This window comes from Tympanuchus pallidicinctus, unplaced genomic scaffold (genome assembly GCF_026119805.1).
Source record: "Tympanuchus pallidicinctus isolate F22 unplaced genomic scaffold, pur_lepc_1.0 scaffold16, whole genome shotgun sequence".
In the NCBI taxonomy this organism is placed as follows: domain Eukaryota; kingdom Metazoa; phylum Chordata; class Aves; order Galliformes; family Phasianidae; genus Tympanuchus; species Tympanuchus pallidicinctus.
The window spans coordinates 5799855-5817419 of NW_026294679.1; the positions used below are offsets into that span (position 1 = coordinate 5799855).

The window sequence follows — 17565 nt, forward strand, 5'->3', positions numbered from 1 at the left end:
TCTGAGACATCTCACATGCTGTTAATCGGTTCATAGTGACTGGTTTCCAGGCACAGAGGCATTTTTTTCACATTCTTGGTGCTGTTTAAGGGAAATTCAAACTTTGCTGGAACGAGGTGGTTTGAGACTTTCCATTTACCATGTAAATATGAGACAAGTCAGGGAATTTTAAAAAGATTTCTCATCCATGAAGAAAAGGTTTGCAACCTTAGTCACTGTCCCACTCCAAACATTTGGTTATTGTGCAAATGAGAAGGTTTAGCTTTGAATACCTTCCATACTCCTCTATCACAACTAGGAACACCGGAAAGTGACTTGTTTTTCTCTTGAGTGCACGGCTGTTATTCCGAGAAGTACATTTAAATTGCATATGTGGGGATATGAGACCAATCTGCATCTGTCCCGGCTGCAGCAATGTCACCCCACCACCTCAGCGTTGCACGGCACTGCACTGCCGCGCGCCCAGCCCCGTCGCAATGAAGCACATGGCGGCCGGGAGCAGGGCAGCAAAGCGCCCGCTGATTGGCTGCGGGGCAGAGCCCAATCAACGGGCGGAGTGTTCCGGGGTGCCAAGATGGCGGCCAGGTAAACACGGGCTGCTTCCGCAGCTGGCGTTGGGGTAGCGGTGAGGGCTGTGCTGCGAGGCGTCTGTTTTTCCTGTAGTCCTTTTGTCTCTCTGCTCTGGAGCAGCGCTGCGCCCCTCCTGGCTCCTTTATTGAGCGGGCTTTTCTCCCCGTCCTCCCGCTTTCGAGATTCGGCCCTTCCCGCTCGGTGGTGCCGTGGGAGGTTTGCGGATGCTCGTCTGCTGTCCCGGAGAGGCGTTGCTGCTGTGTTCTGCTTAAAGCTGGGAAGCTTCTGTAAACAAGCCTGAAGTGAGAAAACTTTAAGGAATAAGAAAGGCGAAAAAGAAAAAAAGAAAGGCGTACTATCTTTAATCTGTGTATGTCAGTCCTCTTCTTAACTTGCCTCTGAAGTTGTAAGTACTAACAGCTTTATAAAGAGCTTGTGTAAAGCGCCTCGGGAGAAGTGTTTCTGTTATTACATTCTGGTGTTTCTGACTCTGTTGGCTGATGGTGGTTTTGTCTCAGAACAGGTGTGCTCACATGACTCCCAGTACCTTGGCCTTGCGTGAAGATGTGGAGCGGTCTGTTACCTCCAGGACTGAATGAAAGTGATGTTGACTTGAGCTCTGAGAATGAAGAGGAGTCATGCATTTCCTGTTTGAAGGAAGAACATATAAAGGAAGATGCAGAAAGAGTTCAGCTTCCTGAATTGCAGGAGGGTGGACCTGAAAGTAATGCCATCACTAAATCAGTTTTGATATCCGTGACAGATGGAGAAAACACATCTGAAACATGCCCTGCTGGAATTCCTTTAACTATATGGAATGTGGGTATCGTAGCATGGCTTTAAATACTCAGAGCTTTTTTTTAAATTTAAGCAACTCAAATTTGGGTATTTTAGGTATACCAATGTAAAATGAAATGCTGTCACAATAATATACATTAGATTACGTCAGGTAGAATGAATTTAAATGGGAAGGAAGACAAAGCTTGCTTTTTTTTTTTTTTTTTTTTTTTTTCTTCTGTGCAGCAGTGATTAAAAGCACAGCAAGGAAATGTTTGGGTAGCTACTTAATTGCACAAATACTTGTGTTTGTGGTAGTATGTGAGTTCTGAGCTTCCTCATAATTGGTTTTTGTATGTTTATAGCTAAGCATGTTAGTCACTGTACTGCTGATTTATACCTGTGAAGTAGAGCTATACCTTTCTGCTTTGTACAGGGTTTAGGTGTAGGTATCCGTACACATAACTTCTTATAGCCTCTCTTTATTTTTCTTGTTGCATGTAAAAACTTGCCTGATGTGCAAGGAATATGCTGTCAGTAATTTTGGATTCTAAACTGCTGTTTGTGCAATTTCAAGCTGTTACATAGCCTAGGAGTGCACATAAGCATATTCAGCATTGTGCTCCTTGAGAAAACTATTTTGAATACTTCTGGGACTTAGAGAGGGCAGAAAGTCAATGATATTGGTGATAAAGTGATAGAGCTGATGCCAGTTTAACTCCATCAGGGTTGGATGCTCTCTGCATAAGTTTGAATGTAATAAATACAGGAAGCTACAGTGGATAAGTGAGATATTGGGACAACGTTTATCAGCGTTCTATGTAACTTTTTTTTTTCTAAAGAAAATTAGAAAATACCGATCTTTGCTTTTTCTTAATCTTGTAGAAGTTTTTGGAGCTTCAGAAGAAAAACCGTGAAATGAAAGTGGAAGCAAATCAGGGGAGCAGAGGCCGAAAAAGAAAGCGGCGCAGAAAAGGTGTTTTGCATGATTCCTGACCTTATTTTTTGTAAATGAAATTAGTATTAAGTACATTGGAAGTATGTTTTTAGCTTTCACCAATACTTGAATGCCTGAATAGGTGTCATCTGATATCTAGGATTTTCTCTTTCTAGTTGTTACACATCCATTCTAGACCTAGACTGTAAATTGCTACTTAAAATATAAGTTCTTTTTAAAGAGGGGGCAGAATTTATTCAGTCAGTACTGACTTTGAAAGGCTGGGCATGTTTTCAGTACATTATTTCATACGTTACTTTGTCTGTTCTGATCAATGCTTTTTGATAAATATTGTAGGAGGTTCTTCAAATGAAAAGCCTCACAGCAGAGTAGTTTAAATCCCCCATGAGCATTCAGTACAGGTCCTCCTGTGACAGTCTTTCAATGGGAACATACTCTATTAGTGATCTGTTAACTGTATTGGATGCAATAGGGCATTGCTGTGTAACTCTGGACTTTTTTTTTTTCTTTTTTAGAAAAACTTGAGAAGGACAAAAAAGAAGTGACTAAGAGGTATAACCAATATATATGTCAATGTGATTATATCAGGTCTGTTTTTAATATCAAGCAAAACTTGTAAGAAGTGTAGCCAAAGACTGGCTTTGAACGTTGTCATGGTAAATATGTACTGAAGTTGTTTGGTGTCTGTCATGCAGACTGAATTGAATTCTAGTGATAGCTTATTGCTTGATTTAAAATAACAGAATGGTATTATTTAATGCAACTTAATATTAATTTATTGTTATTCTTAATGGTGTTTGTCATGTAATTGCATACGAGCTCGCTTTCAAGATAATGGCATTGTGGTTACAGAGGAAAAGGAATAACTTGCATCAGAAAATGTCAGGTGAAAAGAGTGCATCTGCCAAATAGAAGAGTTTATTTTAGTTCTGAAAAGAACATTGCAAGCTGTGGGAAACAAATTGGTTATATTAATGAGTTTTATTTTTTGGTTTTTAGTAGTCAGCAGTTGACCAATGAAGACCACTGGAAAGAACTTACACAGTACTTTGGAATCAATGATAGATTTGAATCACCTGTGGATAGCAGAGCTCCACAAAAGGTGATTGTCATTACAAAAGCCATGTCATCTTTTTTTTGATAGTAAAAAAAGGCAATGTTAACTGAGAGAGCAGTAAAACTGAGTCTAATCAGAAGTAAGCGTATGACCAAGTCACTCTGAGGAAGAATAATTTTGTGCATATTTTTAAATGAAATTTCCTTTTTGGTGTCATGTAAGTATTACTTGAATTGAAAGATTTCCAGATGGTATCCGTGCCTCTTTCCTTTCTTGGTTTTGTATTCTATTGTGTTGAGGAACAAAAGGTTTGATGTGTACTGTTTGATTACAGTGACCTTTCATTGTGTTTTAACTCTAGTGTTCCAAATCAGTCCATTAGTTGAAACCAGTAGCTCTTTGAATCAGGGGACTGAATCTACCATGAAGTTTTACTAAATTTACAACACAGTTGATAACTGTTGCTTTATAACACGCCATATTTGATGTTACTGATAGATCATGATAGATGTGTCAGGAGCTTTAAATATGATGAGCTTGTTCTGTAGTTTTACTGTAATGGTAACTACAGTTAACAAGGTTACTACAGTAACCTTGTTACTTTTAAGACATCAAATATTCAGTTGGCATCCTTTATCACAAACTTTCTGTTTTTCATTTGTTTAAAGTAAACTTCTGCATTGACAGTGATGATATTAATCAGTTCTGTCTGAGTTCTGACTTTTGGTGGGCATTTACTTGTCATTAAACTGCTCAGTATAGATCTGGACTGAGGCCCGACGTGCTACAGCTGTTCTCCATTTAAGTTGTGATTTAATTTCTAGAGGAACATGTCTCATTAATTTCAGAGAAGGCATTTAAGAGTTGGCTTTTCATTTGTGCACTCTGTTAACTTTCATCTGAATAATTAAGTGTTCTGTTTCTCAATAATTGTTTGCTTTTCTATTTGTTAAAGTATTTATTATGAAACCAACAGAATTGTTTTCTTTAGCATCGCTAACGCTTAAAAGCAGTGAGTCTGTAAAATGTCTCTTGTGATTGATGAATGAGTTTTTTGTGAAGTTCCAAAGTCAGTGCCAACTGCTATGCTATCCTTTTGGATCCTTTCAGAAACTTCCAACTATGATTTCCATTAAATGTTTTATTGTTCTGTTAATTGTAAATGTCATGAAGTGAGTTATGTTGATCGTAAAGGTTGAGTTTTGAACTGTTTTCATTGTTTTCCACAGGATAACTAGAATTCTGAATTTATTGGTGTAGTGGAGTGGCATCATGCCAGAACTCAGTTTTTGGATAAAGATAAGATCTTAGAACTGTAACAATACAGTGGTAATTGCCATTCTTTGTGTTACCTGACACATACACTTCACATTTTGTTTAGAAAGCTCCAGGGATGGAAGAGATAAGCCAGATCTTCAGATGATTTTTATTGTGACAGGCATAAACTAGTCCGTGTAATTTTTTTAACCTACAGTATTATCCTGCACATAAGGTGGAACTAATGCAATGATTTGTGCTCAGGCAGTCTTTCAGTGAATTCTTAATTATACTGTCCATTACAATACATAGACAAAGTGATTTGTGTTTCAAAGAAATTACAGGTTCATGCAGTGTCTTCATTTTAAGACTTCTGTTGAAATTATTTTTTAAAAGGAGATGCTTCCTTTAGATGTATTGCTTTTCTGTTTATTTGCTCTAAAGGTATTTGCTTTTTTCTTTCTAGTCTGGCCTGGAACTTAGCATAGAGAAGTCTGTGGCTGAAGGTGACATTGATAAAGCTGAGGAGCTGAGTGACAGATTAGCAACTCGTGAGGTAAGTGGTCTATTAAAAGCTTTTAGGGGAAAAAAAAAGTTTTGGACATCTATGTGTTTTTTTATTATAAAAAAGTTGCAGATAAAGTAGCATTGAAGATTGCTTGGGACATCCTTTCTGTTTCCTAATTAGATTTATCAATGATTGAAGGATTTAGCTGCTGATCCAATAATATTTGGACAAGTGTAGCCGTGTGTAAGAATTGAAAATACAGCCATGGATGTTCCCAAGTAACCTTGCCTTGAAATCCTCATACTGGCTCCACAGGTCAGTCATTAGTAACTGAAGTGATTCTTTTTTATATTTTTGCCTGGTGTTTAGGATGGTTTAGCTGTTTGCTTCAATAATCTGGTCTTTCGGACTTGTATTAAGTGCTGAGGATCTGGTAGGGGATCTCTCACATACCTTTATCTCATATGAAACAGCAATTCATTGTGAGTAATGGCTCAGTTGCCACCACCTACCACATATGCACCAACAACAGTACTTCACTGAAACCCACGTAGGCTGTTGTGCCTATTGGAGTGTGGGCATGGGGAGAAAGTGCAAAAGAAGAAGGATTAAGGTAAAAATAGAATAATTTTGAAGTAAAGAAGAAAAACCTGAATACAATGCTATTTTAGGTGATTCTAGGAGCTAGCCTTTCAAAAACTCATCTAATTTATATAATTTCAGGAAGGGCTTTGCTTTCTTTATCTGTCTTGTGTGCTCACCTACCTTCAGATGTAATGGGAATTTTCTGTTCACTGCATGTACTAGTAGAATTCAAAGGTGTTTGAAGATATAGAAGGCATTTAAATAAAAAAGAATCCAGAACATTCTGGTTGCTTCTCATTCTCTTACAAATATTTAGCGTTTCCTAAGTACAGCAAAGCTTTAACGCAAAATTGCAGGTCTGAGTTTGTTTTAATGGCATATAATGTGGGATTGCAAAGACTGAAAAATCTAGATGATTTTTGGGACAGGAAATACAGTTCTTTCATAAATATGGTGAGGTGAAGCTAATTCTTCAGTGCGTGTTCTTACGCATTCAGTAGGAACTCCTACACGTGGTCACTCAGGGCACTTTCTAGTTACTAAACAGCCTTTTTCCACTTAGGACCACAGAACCTCCCTGCACAAGGATAACAGCTTCTGACAGTGACAGAAATGTAGCCTGATATTCCCAGCCAGCTTCTCGCTGTGATACTGTTATATCACCTTTTATGTTCGGAATTCAAAACACTCTAAAGCTTCTCCTTCACAAATTCCATCTACTCTAAAGTGGTTAGAGTATCATAATCAATAAAACATACTAAGGTTCTATTGCAAGTTGTTTGACTATAAAAACAAATTAGTGTAAGAAGTTTTAAGGTTTTGTAATATTTATGATAAACTATTATCTGATTTTGGTAACCATGGGATTGTGCAACATCTAGCATATCACAGGTGTTACAGCAATATAATGTCTGTGGAACATTAGCTCCAAATTGTTGACTTTCAAATATTAGCGTGTTGTAATTCTGAGAACAAAATGCTTGAAGTATTATTAGTATTCACAGCCTTGATTTGGTTTTGGTTAAGTGAGTTTATCTGAATAAATAGCATGCTGAAAGAAGGAAGACTCAAATGACTGTCTTGATCTCAAGAGGAGTTCTGTGAAGGCAGAACTGCAGTGAATTCGCTTGGGTTCTGCAGTGGTTCAAAGATTTGCTGTGTAACCTACTGCAAAATTTTGTTTTTCTTTGTAATCTTAACAGCTTACATTTATTTTTTTCTCTCTATCATTTAAAGTATTTCTTATTCCGAGAATGCCCTTCTAGCAGTGACTAATTCTGATTCAGTGAAGGGCTATAGCAAAGGATTTAGTTATGGGAGAGGCTGGCTGAAAACAACATTGCATTGTGCAAAGTACAGTAAATACTGCTTTCATGTTGTGTAGTAGTGATTCAGTCACAACTTTCCTCCTGTCTTTGCAATATTTTTACGTAATAATTGTAAGGGCTGACTTAATTTTCAGAGTATGGGGTTGTTTTTTGTCTTAGCTTCCAAATTCAACGCAACATCGTGAGCAAGTCAGGCATGTATTGAAGTGCAACACTTCTGAAGTCTAGAGAAATAAGTGGATGAATTATTGTTCTGTTATCTCAACCTCATCTTTTCATGTATAGCTTTTATTTTTCTTGAGCAATGTCGCAGGGCTGTGCATGTGAAAAGCAGCTGCCTTCCATTCGGGGTGCAGGGGGTGCAGCCCCCTTGTAGCCATGTGAAAAATGTTCAATGGGTAGGTGTTCTTTTTGAAATCAGGTGTACGGGTTTTTAATCGGCACCATTTTCTTTTGCAAGAAGCAGTGACTGGAACCTGCTGATAAAGCTTTTGCTTTGAGGCACAGATCCCAGAGTTCTTAAAGCCGTTTTCTGCCTTAATAAGTGAAACTAATTTTTGATGTATAACATTTATAAGCCTGTGAAACTGATAGGGCAGCTTCAGTATTTAGAAAAATGAAGCCAAAAATAAACAGATGACTGAGAATGGGCAGTAGAAATATGTCCTAAAAAGCAAAGGAATGCTGAAGTGATGCTGTCAATATGCTATCGTCGTGACACAGTGAGGTTTTTTAAAATCACATTTCCTTAAAATCAGTGATGATTTGGCCAATATGCATAATCTAGCAGCTGTGAGAGAATCACTGAAATGCATATCCTTAACACCTAAACGATAATGCTTCAAGGTTTTGGATGTTTTGGTTTCCATATGGTACTTGTTGCAGGCTCTTTAAGGAAAATGTTGCTGTACTGCTCTAAACGAGGCTTTGGGCTGTATGTTAGCTGTTGCTTTCTGTTTGGCAAACACATGTGCTGATTTTGAAATAAACTGAGATAATTGAATAGAGTTCTCAAGGTTTTTAACTGTGGTGGTTACAACTTGGATACCTTGTGGAAGAAGCTCTACAATTGCTGGTGATTGTACAGGTGGATTTGCATGTAGCTTTTGGGACTGTGGCTAAAAATGTATGAAAATATATTTCAAGTAAGAATGGATTGTACACCTATGATGATGATAACCTAATCTCCTGGCTCACCTCACTAGTAAGTGTTACCCCTTGTCTTCTGTTGTCCCTGAAGCATGTCTTATGGGGGGTTCTGCTTCTCCAGGGAGTTACGGTTATCCCAAAATAATTATTATGTGAAATAATTTATGTGAAATTCTTCCTGAAACAATATGGCCATGTCTGGATTGTGCTGTCAGAATGACGTGGTCCATCAGTAACTGTCTGCTTCTTCAGCTATACTGTTTTTAGAACCCAGTCTAGCTTGAGCATCTCTATGCTGCAGTGCAGTCATGGCATAAAAGATCAGCACTGCTTTTGCTTGATGAACTTTTGTTGAATGTTTGCAGAGTGCAGGTGTCTCATATTGCTTAATTGTCGTAATTCACTGTGGATTTTCAACGTAGTGCAAGAGTAGAAGTTCTTCAGTACTAAGAGTAACCTGATACAGGCTTTACAAGAACAACTACTAAATCAGAATATGGTGGTACCCTGTAAGCAGTCAAGGTTCACTATTGTAATCCAGTTGCTTTCTTTGTTGCATGGTGTATCTTAGGTTTTCAGCACTGGCAGCTCCTCATGTTTTGAAATTCTGCATTCAAAATGTGGAATGGCATACCTGAAGCTATGGTTTGAACACTGCATTTGATTGTTTAATTTGGTACATGTCAAGATAAATGCTAGTGTTAGTGTGGGAGTCCTGAATCTTTTAGAATGAATTTTTTAGTGAGAATGAAGTTTGAGGATGTTTAACTGAATTACAATGGTGATTTTCTTGGGGATGCTCTGGGGTGACTGAGAGGAAATGGAAGCAGTACTTGGGTCTGTATACAGCAGAGGACTGACGCTTAGAATTGTGTCAACTTTTCTAGCAGTTTCAAAGAAACCTTTTTAGTGTAATACCTTGAAGTGTACTTCAGCTGTTACTGTTTGTGGGGCTCTGTCTGGAATGTTGAGTAGTTAGAGCACTGTGTCTGTGCGTTGTTGGAGGTGAGTATCCATTTGAGTAGGGATAGTGTGTGGAATTGTCTGGGAACTTCACTTTGCTAAGAACTGATTTCAGTTTGGAGTGATACTTTAAAGGTTCAATGACATAAGTCCAAAAGATTTTCCCCTACACCTTCAAATTGTCAGCCTGAAAATATTTTCTGGGCTTCTTTTTTCCTTTCGCAGTGAGAATTTTTCGTAGTACTTTTTCTTCCTGAGATCAGTTTGAATCCAGACTTTTTGGCTCTAACATTCTGAGAAGTGATCTGTCTAAACCTCAAACTTTGCATTTGCCTTGTTGTTTTCCTGCTACTGCCTGGTAAGTAGGTGCCACGTTGTCTAAGAGCACGTTAGCCTGGGGACTGAAACTTGAACACAGTAAAACCATGTTAGATTTACCTGTCAGAATGGAAGTTCAGAAATACTTTGTGATTTAGTACACCAAATTACTGAAATAGTTGTCAATCTCTGAGTAGTGCAGACTTCTTGACAGCGCTGTTTCTGTGTGCTTCGTGGCTTCTGGCATTTTGGTGAGATTTTCTTGTTTTGAAGCTGCAGTTTACACGAAAATGATGCTATTGTGATCAAGCTTAAATGAAAGATCTGCATCGTAATGGACCAAATTAATTATCTGCTCACTGGGATATCCTTTTCATTTCACAGAATTACTGGTTTTGCCCTCGTCATCACATTTTGTGTTACATCATTTTTGACCATTTTACAGTGTTCAAGTTAGTGTTCATTGTAAGTAACTTCTAGCTATATCATGGGATGAGCAAGATTGTATGTTTTCACAAATTAAGAACCTTTCTCTTAGTGTTTTTTTTGTCTTGTGAAGCTGGGTAGGTCATACATCATAATTTCAGATAGGCTGTAGTGTCTTGAATTGCTTGCTCTTCCATAATAGAGCTTCATTTCTAAATTCTGTGCAAAATTCATGATTTTATTGTAGTACTTTTAGCTACCTGAGGAGATTGATGCAGTCTAATACAGAATGTAACTTAGGCACCAATTAACTTGGAAGTGTTGCCTGCTCAAGGACTCTGGGGGTGGGGGAAAAGAAGAATTTATTTTTTTTAATCTGTGAAGGTTCTTTCTAACACTTAGCAGAGATGCTTCCAAATATCACTCTTCATTGAGGTTGTTTTCTTTTAACCTTTGGAACATGGCAGGGTTATCACCTAGAATTACATTCTTCTGCTCCCTTAATTATGTATATCTTTTCCTTAACAAACCTTAAAAAAAGATTTCAGATGTTACAAGTCTAATTAAAGAGACAGACAAAGCACAGTTTATACTGTAGATTTTTTCTGCAGTTCAATTAATCAGCATGTTTTCTCTTTTAATTAAAACCATTTTAGTAAATTAAAGCCCACAGCAAAACACATATATAATTTGTTTGTAATTAGCTCTTAATTGGTGGTAGTTGAAGCTTAGCACCCTTGGTTTCTTTCTTCATGATTGCCATTTTATTAGCAGCCAGTCATTAATTAATCTTTTTTTCTAATTAGCTTATAAAACTGTTGATGGCACATTATTGTAAATGTGATTTTAAGTTCAAAGCTTGTTAATAAGCTTTCTTACTTAGAAGAACAGAGATAAAGAAATTGCTGAAAACAGTACTACAGTTCTTTTTTTAAAACTGCCTTTCTTATGAGGGGGCTGTGTAAAGCATCTAACAGCTTACAGTTAATTTTTTAATGCTGTATTTCCTCATGAATGGAAGAAGTTACTGGCATTTCAGTGTTTAAATCGAGAGAAGAGCTTAATGTTACGACAGTTTTCTGTCCTTGCTCCATTACTGTGCCATCCAAATATAATTTGATGTTGTAATACACAGCATAAAAATACAACAAAGGTATTACAAAGTATTTTACAGTGGAAGCTGAGCACATCATTGAAAGGGGACAATTTTCACTGCAAAATCCACTCGGTATTCTTGTTTGCTTTATATATTTTATATACGTCAGCAATGGATAACATTCCATAACATAAAAGGAGAAAATCATCGCTAAAGGCAAGCCTGAAATAACTAGATTCATATTTGATGAGAAACTGTAACACTGTATTAAAAGGCTGTTTGGTTTCACTCCTATGATCATAGGATATTTCAGGACCTGTTTGAATATAGATGTTTTGTTAGAGCCTCTGCGGGTTCAGCACTTTGTGTATCATACCTAAATATTTCTGGAGCAATTCTTGAAGCTGTTGTCTCGTGCCTATGCCATTCAGCATTTACATTGTGCAGTCTTATTTAATGAAACCTGCTTCCTGTATGGAACCCAAGTGTTAAATGTCCTGGTTTTTTGCAGGGAAGTTTTCTGGAAGATGCTGGTGCAACTTAATACAAATGTTTACTCTTCTGCCTGAACTATTTCAACTTCATCCATTTCTTTGCTTGTTTTAAAAGTGTTTTATGATGCTGTGCAAGAAACACTAGAAAGGGATAGCTGACAAGGAAAAAATTAAAAATTGGATAAAAAGTAAATGAATAATGTCATATTACTAAAAAGATGAGAGGCTAATTTGTGCCGACTTTTTGCTAATTTTGTTCAAGCCTCAAAATGAGGAGCTGTCACCCGTTCTGTGTAGCACTGATGACAGTGCCAATGATCCATGAAATAAGCTGCCGCTGGCTTTGTTCTGATAAGAATGAACAAATCTGCACAATGTACGGCTCCCAGAATCTCATTTTCATACTTGCATGCAGGCTAAAAGAAATAAGCTGTTTGCAGGCTTGATTAATCAGACATTTGAGGGTTTTTTGTCTCTTTGATCTCTTTCGTCTCCTAGGTAACTTGCTTGACATTAATGTTGAGCTTGAGTAAAGACAATCAGGAATTGTAGACCAAACTGATATAAAAATTAAAGACCTTAACACTTTAAGTACTCCAGTAATGGTTCTGCTTTACTTCAGAAAACATCTGTTTTCATTTAATTAAAGAACAAAAGAGAATGGCATAAATATTTTTTCATAGAGACCTGTTATTCCATAAAAAGTGAAAGTTTGGTAATTGCTATTTTTGAAGGTGTTTGTTTTGGAAGAAGTAAAGCTTCAGCAATTTGTTGCAAGGTAACACTTTCAGATGAGTAGAAACATCTATTGTTTTTCACGATAAGGAATTTTTCACTTATGCTACGTTCAGCATCTACAGGAAGATACTTGCCATCGTTATTGGTAAACTTCCAAATGGAGAGGTCTCTGACCTGCTAGAAGCCAAGTTGTTCTGTTCAGTGAGTCTTAAATACGTAGATATTTTGTTGTGGGGTGACCCGCCGTATCGACTTGACTATCCGATGCGGCTTCCAGACTTTAAACCTGTAAAATTGAAAGGAATTTAAAAAAATAAAAAATAAATAAAAAAAATGTCGCAGTGCGTTTGCTGGAGGTTATGCAGACGCTTTTACAAATCTTCCAAGTGGCTGTAAAGATGAATGCCTCAAGGGTCTAGCCAGGGCCCTGCTTTTCCAACCAGCTAAAGCCCTTATCTTAAATCCAAGCAAAGTACCATTAATCTTTTTGAAAGACCTTTTATGGCTTTTAATATATCCCAAATTAGAACATTTTACACCCTTGGTTCCTGAAATATGGTGATAAAAAGCCTTTAGAGCTTAATTTTCCTTACTGCGTGCTCTGACCAATTTGCAGTTCTTTGTGATAATGTTTAGACACCTTAATTAAAATGCAGCAAAATATTGGATGTTCTATATGGAAAATGCTGATACTTTGACTACACAAGAAATTGTTGTATATATTTTTATTCATGCTTTCTTACTTCTTTTAACAGTGTATTTTATTGAGTTATCTGATGACCTGAAATTTTTTTTTATGTAAAACCCATTGACCAAGCTTTCATGGATTTCGTTTGGGAGGGGCGGTGTGGATGTATGTGTGGGTGTGGGTAGGAGCAAAAGGCATTTAATCTGACTGCAGTGTTTGTGTGTATTTATATGCGGCACATTTGTTTTCATGTCTTGCAAATTTGTCTCTATGTAGCCTAGAAATGATAACACTGCAAAACATTTCTGCTTTTACTTCCACATACGCTATGGAGGATCTTATTATCCCATTTTTCTGTGTTTTGCAAAGATGGGAGAACTCGTTCTGTCTTCCAAGAAACACAGATCAGTGTTTTTTTTCCTCTTGCACTTGTATGGACCTCGGTAGTGAATGTCTGCACGTGTGTAAGTGTTCACTAGATTCCTAGAATGTGTTTTTAGGAAGAAACCGTTATTCATCACCTATTACCAGCTGATCTTTTTTTAGCATGTTAGGATGGAAGATGCGATTCAGACTAATGATGGTGGTGTGATTCTGGTGGATTTAAAGCTTCAGGTTAGCTCTAAATATAGAGCAGTTTTTGATCCTTTCTTATTCATTTTAGTATTTCGTGAATTTTCATAAATGCATTTATAATTCAAGCATATGAATAACTTAAATAAAGTGACAGTGTGGTAAGAATGTTATCCTTTGGTAGCCTTCCACATGAGATTTGGCTGTTGAGACACTGACAGTGTATTATGATTTATATGAAATGTTCATGCTCATTACAGAAATTATGCACCTAATAGGAGAGTTTGGAAATGTCACGACTTGTGCATTGAGATGATTGCACAGGTGTGTATTTATGACCCTGTAATAATCCTGTGCAAAAGCTAGGTTCAAAAATTATTTAGTGTTAGTAATTTTGCACAGTTTCATTTGGGGGGGAAAAAAATCATATGCTTACCTATTAGGTACATATATTGGCAGTGCTTAGAGTTTGTTATGGTGTACAAGCTGATGTTTAGTTTAGCCTGATATGTATGCAGATTCTCTTCTGCAGAAAGATTATTTTTTTGTTCATGAATAGTGAAAGAATCTTAAGGTAAATAACTTGTAGTGATGAGTGAGAAGGCTTTTCTTTTTCTTTTGCAAATCTGGGTATCAACCTGCCTTCAGGGAAGATGTTAAACAGGAGAAAGGTAGAAGATACACCCATGCATCCTCTCATCTTATTTGGATAAAAAGTTTTTCAGAGTAAATAATTGCCTGTATAGGTGCAGCAGGTTGTTCATGGTAGTACACTTCAATAATGGAACCCTAACCAAAGTGTTGGGAGTATTCTTTTGGGTGGATCTCCTATTCCTCTTTTTTTTTAATGTGGTCCTGTGACTATTTGGGGGAATGCAGAATGTCATGTCATCTTATTGGTAGGTTTTTGGATAGAAAAAAGCCTGTTTGTCCACATCACAGCTTGTAGCAGTTCAGGCTAAACTGCTTGTTTTTATTGGGGAAAAGCTTCTGACACCAAACTCTTTCATAGTTCAGTTACAAATAATGTCAAGTCATGACAGCACAGTCACAAAATGCAACAACAGTGAACGAATTCTGAATGCTTATAAGCACAGAAACGGTCATAGTTCATGGTACCTTCTTCAACCTTTTCTCCTTTTCTCTGTTCTTTTTCTGCCCTCTTGATATGCAGCAATGTGAACTTGAACTTATTCACTTATTGAGAATTGTGAAGGTAAAGTAGTATTCACCCACAGCCAGTAAGATCTTATTTTGAAAGGCATGCATATGATAGCACCACTGAATGCCAGGTGCATTCTAAGGACACTGCTTCATTTACTTTCCGAACAGACTGGTTAAAACATGACTACAGATACTACTGGAGAAGCAGTTGTAGTAGCAGTTCATCCAAACAAAGAGTTTCATGCAGGAAATTCTTGCTATCAGTGGGACCTGTCAGTGTTTCAGTATAGTTGAGGTTATAGGGTGGCTGTAATAATTGAAAGAGAGAGGGAGGGAGTGTATGTCTATCTGTATTTATTTAAAAAAAAAACAAAACAAAACAAAAAAAAAAAACAGAAACCATAAAAAAGGGTATAGTGGTATAGTGGGAGAGGCACAGCTATTGCCCTTTGCTTTTATCCTTCAAAATGAAGGAGTTGAGTGGAAGGGTTGCTTGCTACGGGATCCCACTACTTTGTATGTTTCTCAAGAGACGTTCTTTCCCATCCAATCTTACAGTATAGCATCAGCTTAATATTGGAAAGATATTTTAGTATTTACTGACTTTTGGGAAACAATACCACACCACGTAATTTGTGAGGCTTACATTTCACATGAGCCATTTGCTTCTATTCAGTTTTTCTTTGTTCCCTTTTATGTCTTAGCTTGGTGTGAAAATTGCCAAAGCTGCTGCTTGCCGCAACTTTGTAAAAGCCAAACAAGAAGCAGAGGCTGTCCAAGAAGCTCGAAAGAAAAAGAAGCTTGCTTGGGGGTAAGTCATTTGAGAATGGAATTAAACGTTTGTCATTTCAATGGCACTCAGTATATGCAACAGAATATCAGTTCAGTATTTTCCTTTCTGTTTCCTTGGCTGAAATAAGCTTGTGTTGATCTTATTTGTTTAGTTTAATTTAGTTTAACCTTCTGTTTTTGTTAGTTTTTTTTCCTGAGCAGTCTATGAGACTAAGGACACGTTACCAGGATTAATATGTTTGTCATATAGTAAAAATTGCCTTCATCTTCATTGCAGTAGTAAAAATAAGTTTTGATTTTTATTGTTACTGCTAAGAAATAATAGAGTTAAATATCTGAAGTATGTATGTTCATGGGTCCTCATGTGAAACTGTACTCTTTTTCAGGTTTGAAGCTAAGAAAAGATGGGAAACAAAAAGCAACATGGGATACATGTAGTCCATCCTGTTTTCCTGGGGAGTCAAATTCCCACTGTTACTTGAAGTTTTGTGGGTGACTAAAAACACACATAAGCACACATAAAATCATTCAAAGAAAGCTTGAAACGTGAAGAAAATCAGCTAAAACAAACGGAAAAAAAGCAACACAGCAAATCCTTGTTTCCTCCTAATCCTGTGAGATTACACTAGGTTGGTTTGTCGTTCTTCCAGTGTAGCAAAAATGCTTTCTAAAAATCAGTACTGTGTTAAAGACACTGTGTTTCTCCAAAATGTAAATATTAGTGTAATGCATTGCAGAATGCATTTGAAGTCTGGTAGAGGGTTGACTAAAGATGGAATAAAATACTCGTTCCAGATGTGTTCTCTGTGCTGTATTGTTATATGTCCTTTTGTGGGTACAAGGAAAGAGATAAGTTTTACCTTTTTTTTTTTTTTTTTTTTTTTTTTCTCTACTGTCCTGTATTTAAATAAGTACTTTATTTTTTGTCAGCTCGAGAGTTTTGCGTGGTGTGTGGGCTGAATAAGAGGGGACAAAGAAGAAACAGAACCAAAAATACTCTACTTGTTTAAAGCTATTATTATTTATGTATTCTTGGGCTTAGTAAATGTAAAGGTGGCCCAAAAAGTCCATTTTCCCTCTACTAGGAGAGTCTGATGCTATTCATCATGTCCAGGTGCCACGTTCTTCTGAATGCTTCAAAATTCCTTTGATTTTTTTTATTTTTTTTTTTCTCCCTTCTGAAGAACTCAAGTTTTTAAAGTCATTGAGTCTTTGAGGAGATCAAGAATGTAAATACTTATCTTGAAAAATGTCTGGATCTGTTATGTTTTACAGTAAGCTGCACCCAATAAACAAGGAGTTTACTTCAAGTCAAATGTTTTCACAGATAAATTAGGATTTGAATGCTTAAAAGAATTATAACAAGAACGCATGACTGTGTTTTCTCAAAACTGTTCTCAGTGAAAAGGACCCATTTGAAACAAGCAAGTTCTCTCCCTGGAGCTTTTGCATGTGTGTGCATTCACTGCAATGCCTGAATTGAATTGGTAAAATAAACGTCACTTATTTTTAACCAAGATTAATATGTTTCAGGCCAAAGGTATGGTATTAGTGTAATGGTGATTTACTGTGTAAGTACTTGAGGCTAAAACAACTTGCCAATAAATAGTAATCTGAAGTTTTATGGCACTGATTTGAAGAGTTTAGATTCGCAGTCTGACATGGAATAGTGCATTTTTGTTCATTAGCCTTCAGGATGTTTGGTGGGCTTTCTAGGTTTAACTCTTTTTTTAGGCAGGACATCATATTTCTTTCAGGAAGATGTTTGCAATATGGTAATCTGCAGTTAGTTGTAATTTGTTGTGATGATGGAGTTGCATGCAATCGCCAGGACTGTAAATCAGAGACTAAACAGGTTTCTGCAATATAACATCATGAATCTCACACTATGGTTTCCAAATGTATCAGCTGTAGAAACTCTTCTGTGGATAGAAGCAAATGGTATCCTGGCGTTTGCAAAGGTAGGTTGCACATGGTTACTGTTATAACCAAAGTAGATGACACCTTGAATGTTCATCTAGAATTTTTCAGTCATGGTGTAGGTTTGTGCAAAATGTTCTTGTCCCAGACTCACAGGGTGCAAGTTTCCACAGTTTTATACTATTTTTAAGCATCTGTAGATGA

General features: G+C 36.9%; 1 protein-coding gene across 5 annotated transcripts; it reads left to right on the forward strand.

The window, feature by feature from the left end:
* Positions 1 to 548: 548 nt before the first annotated feature.
* FAM204A (family with sequence similarity 204 member A) lies at positions 549 to 16237 on the forward strand. 5 transcript variants are annotated; one of them, XM_052677322.1, is made up of 8 exons: positions 549 to 585; positions 1089 to 1389; positions 2233 to 2323; positions 2821 to 2857; positions 3305 to 3407; positions 5086 to 5175; positions 15354 to 15460; positions 15828 to 16237. In XM_052677322.1, the coding sequence occupies exons 2-8, from the start codon at positions 1135 to 1137 to the stop codon at positions 15877 to 15879; spliced, it is 735 nt and encodes a 244-aa protein (XP_052533282.1). In that variant the 5' UTR covers positions 549 to 585; positions 1089 to 1134; the 3' UTR covers positions 15880 to 16237. The 5 variants fall into 5 exon arrangements, with proteins under 5 accessions (XP_052533282.1, XP_052533284.1, XP_052533281.1 ...); XM_052677324.1 differs by having other exon boundaries at positions 553 to 585; positions 1094 to 1389; XM_052677321.1 differs by lacking the exon at positions 549 to 585 and adding an exon at positions 592 to 976.
* The last annotated feature ends 1328 nt before the right edge of the window (positions 16238 to 17565 follow it).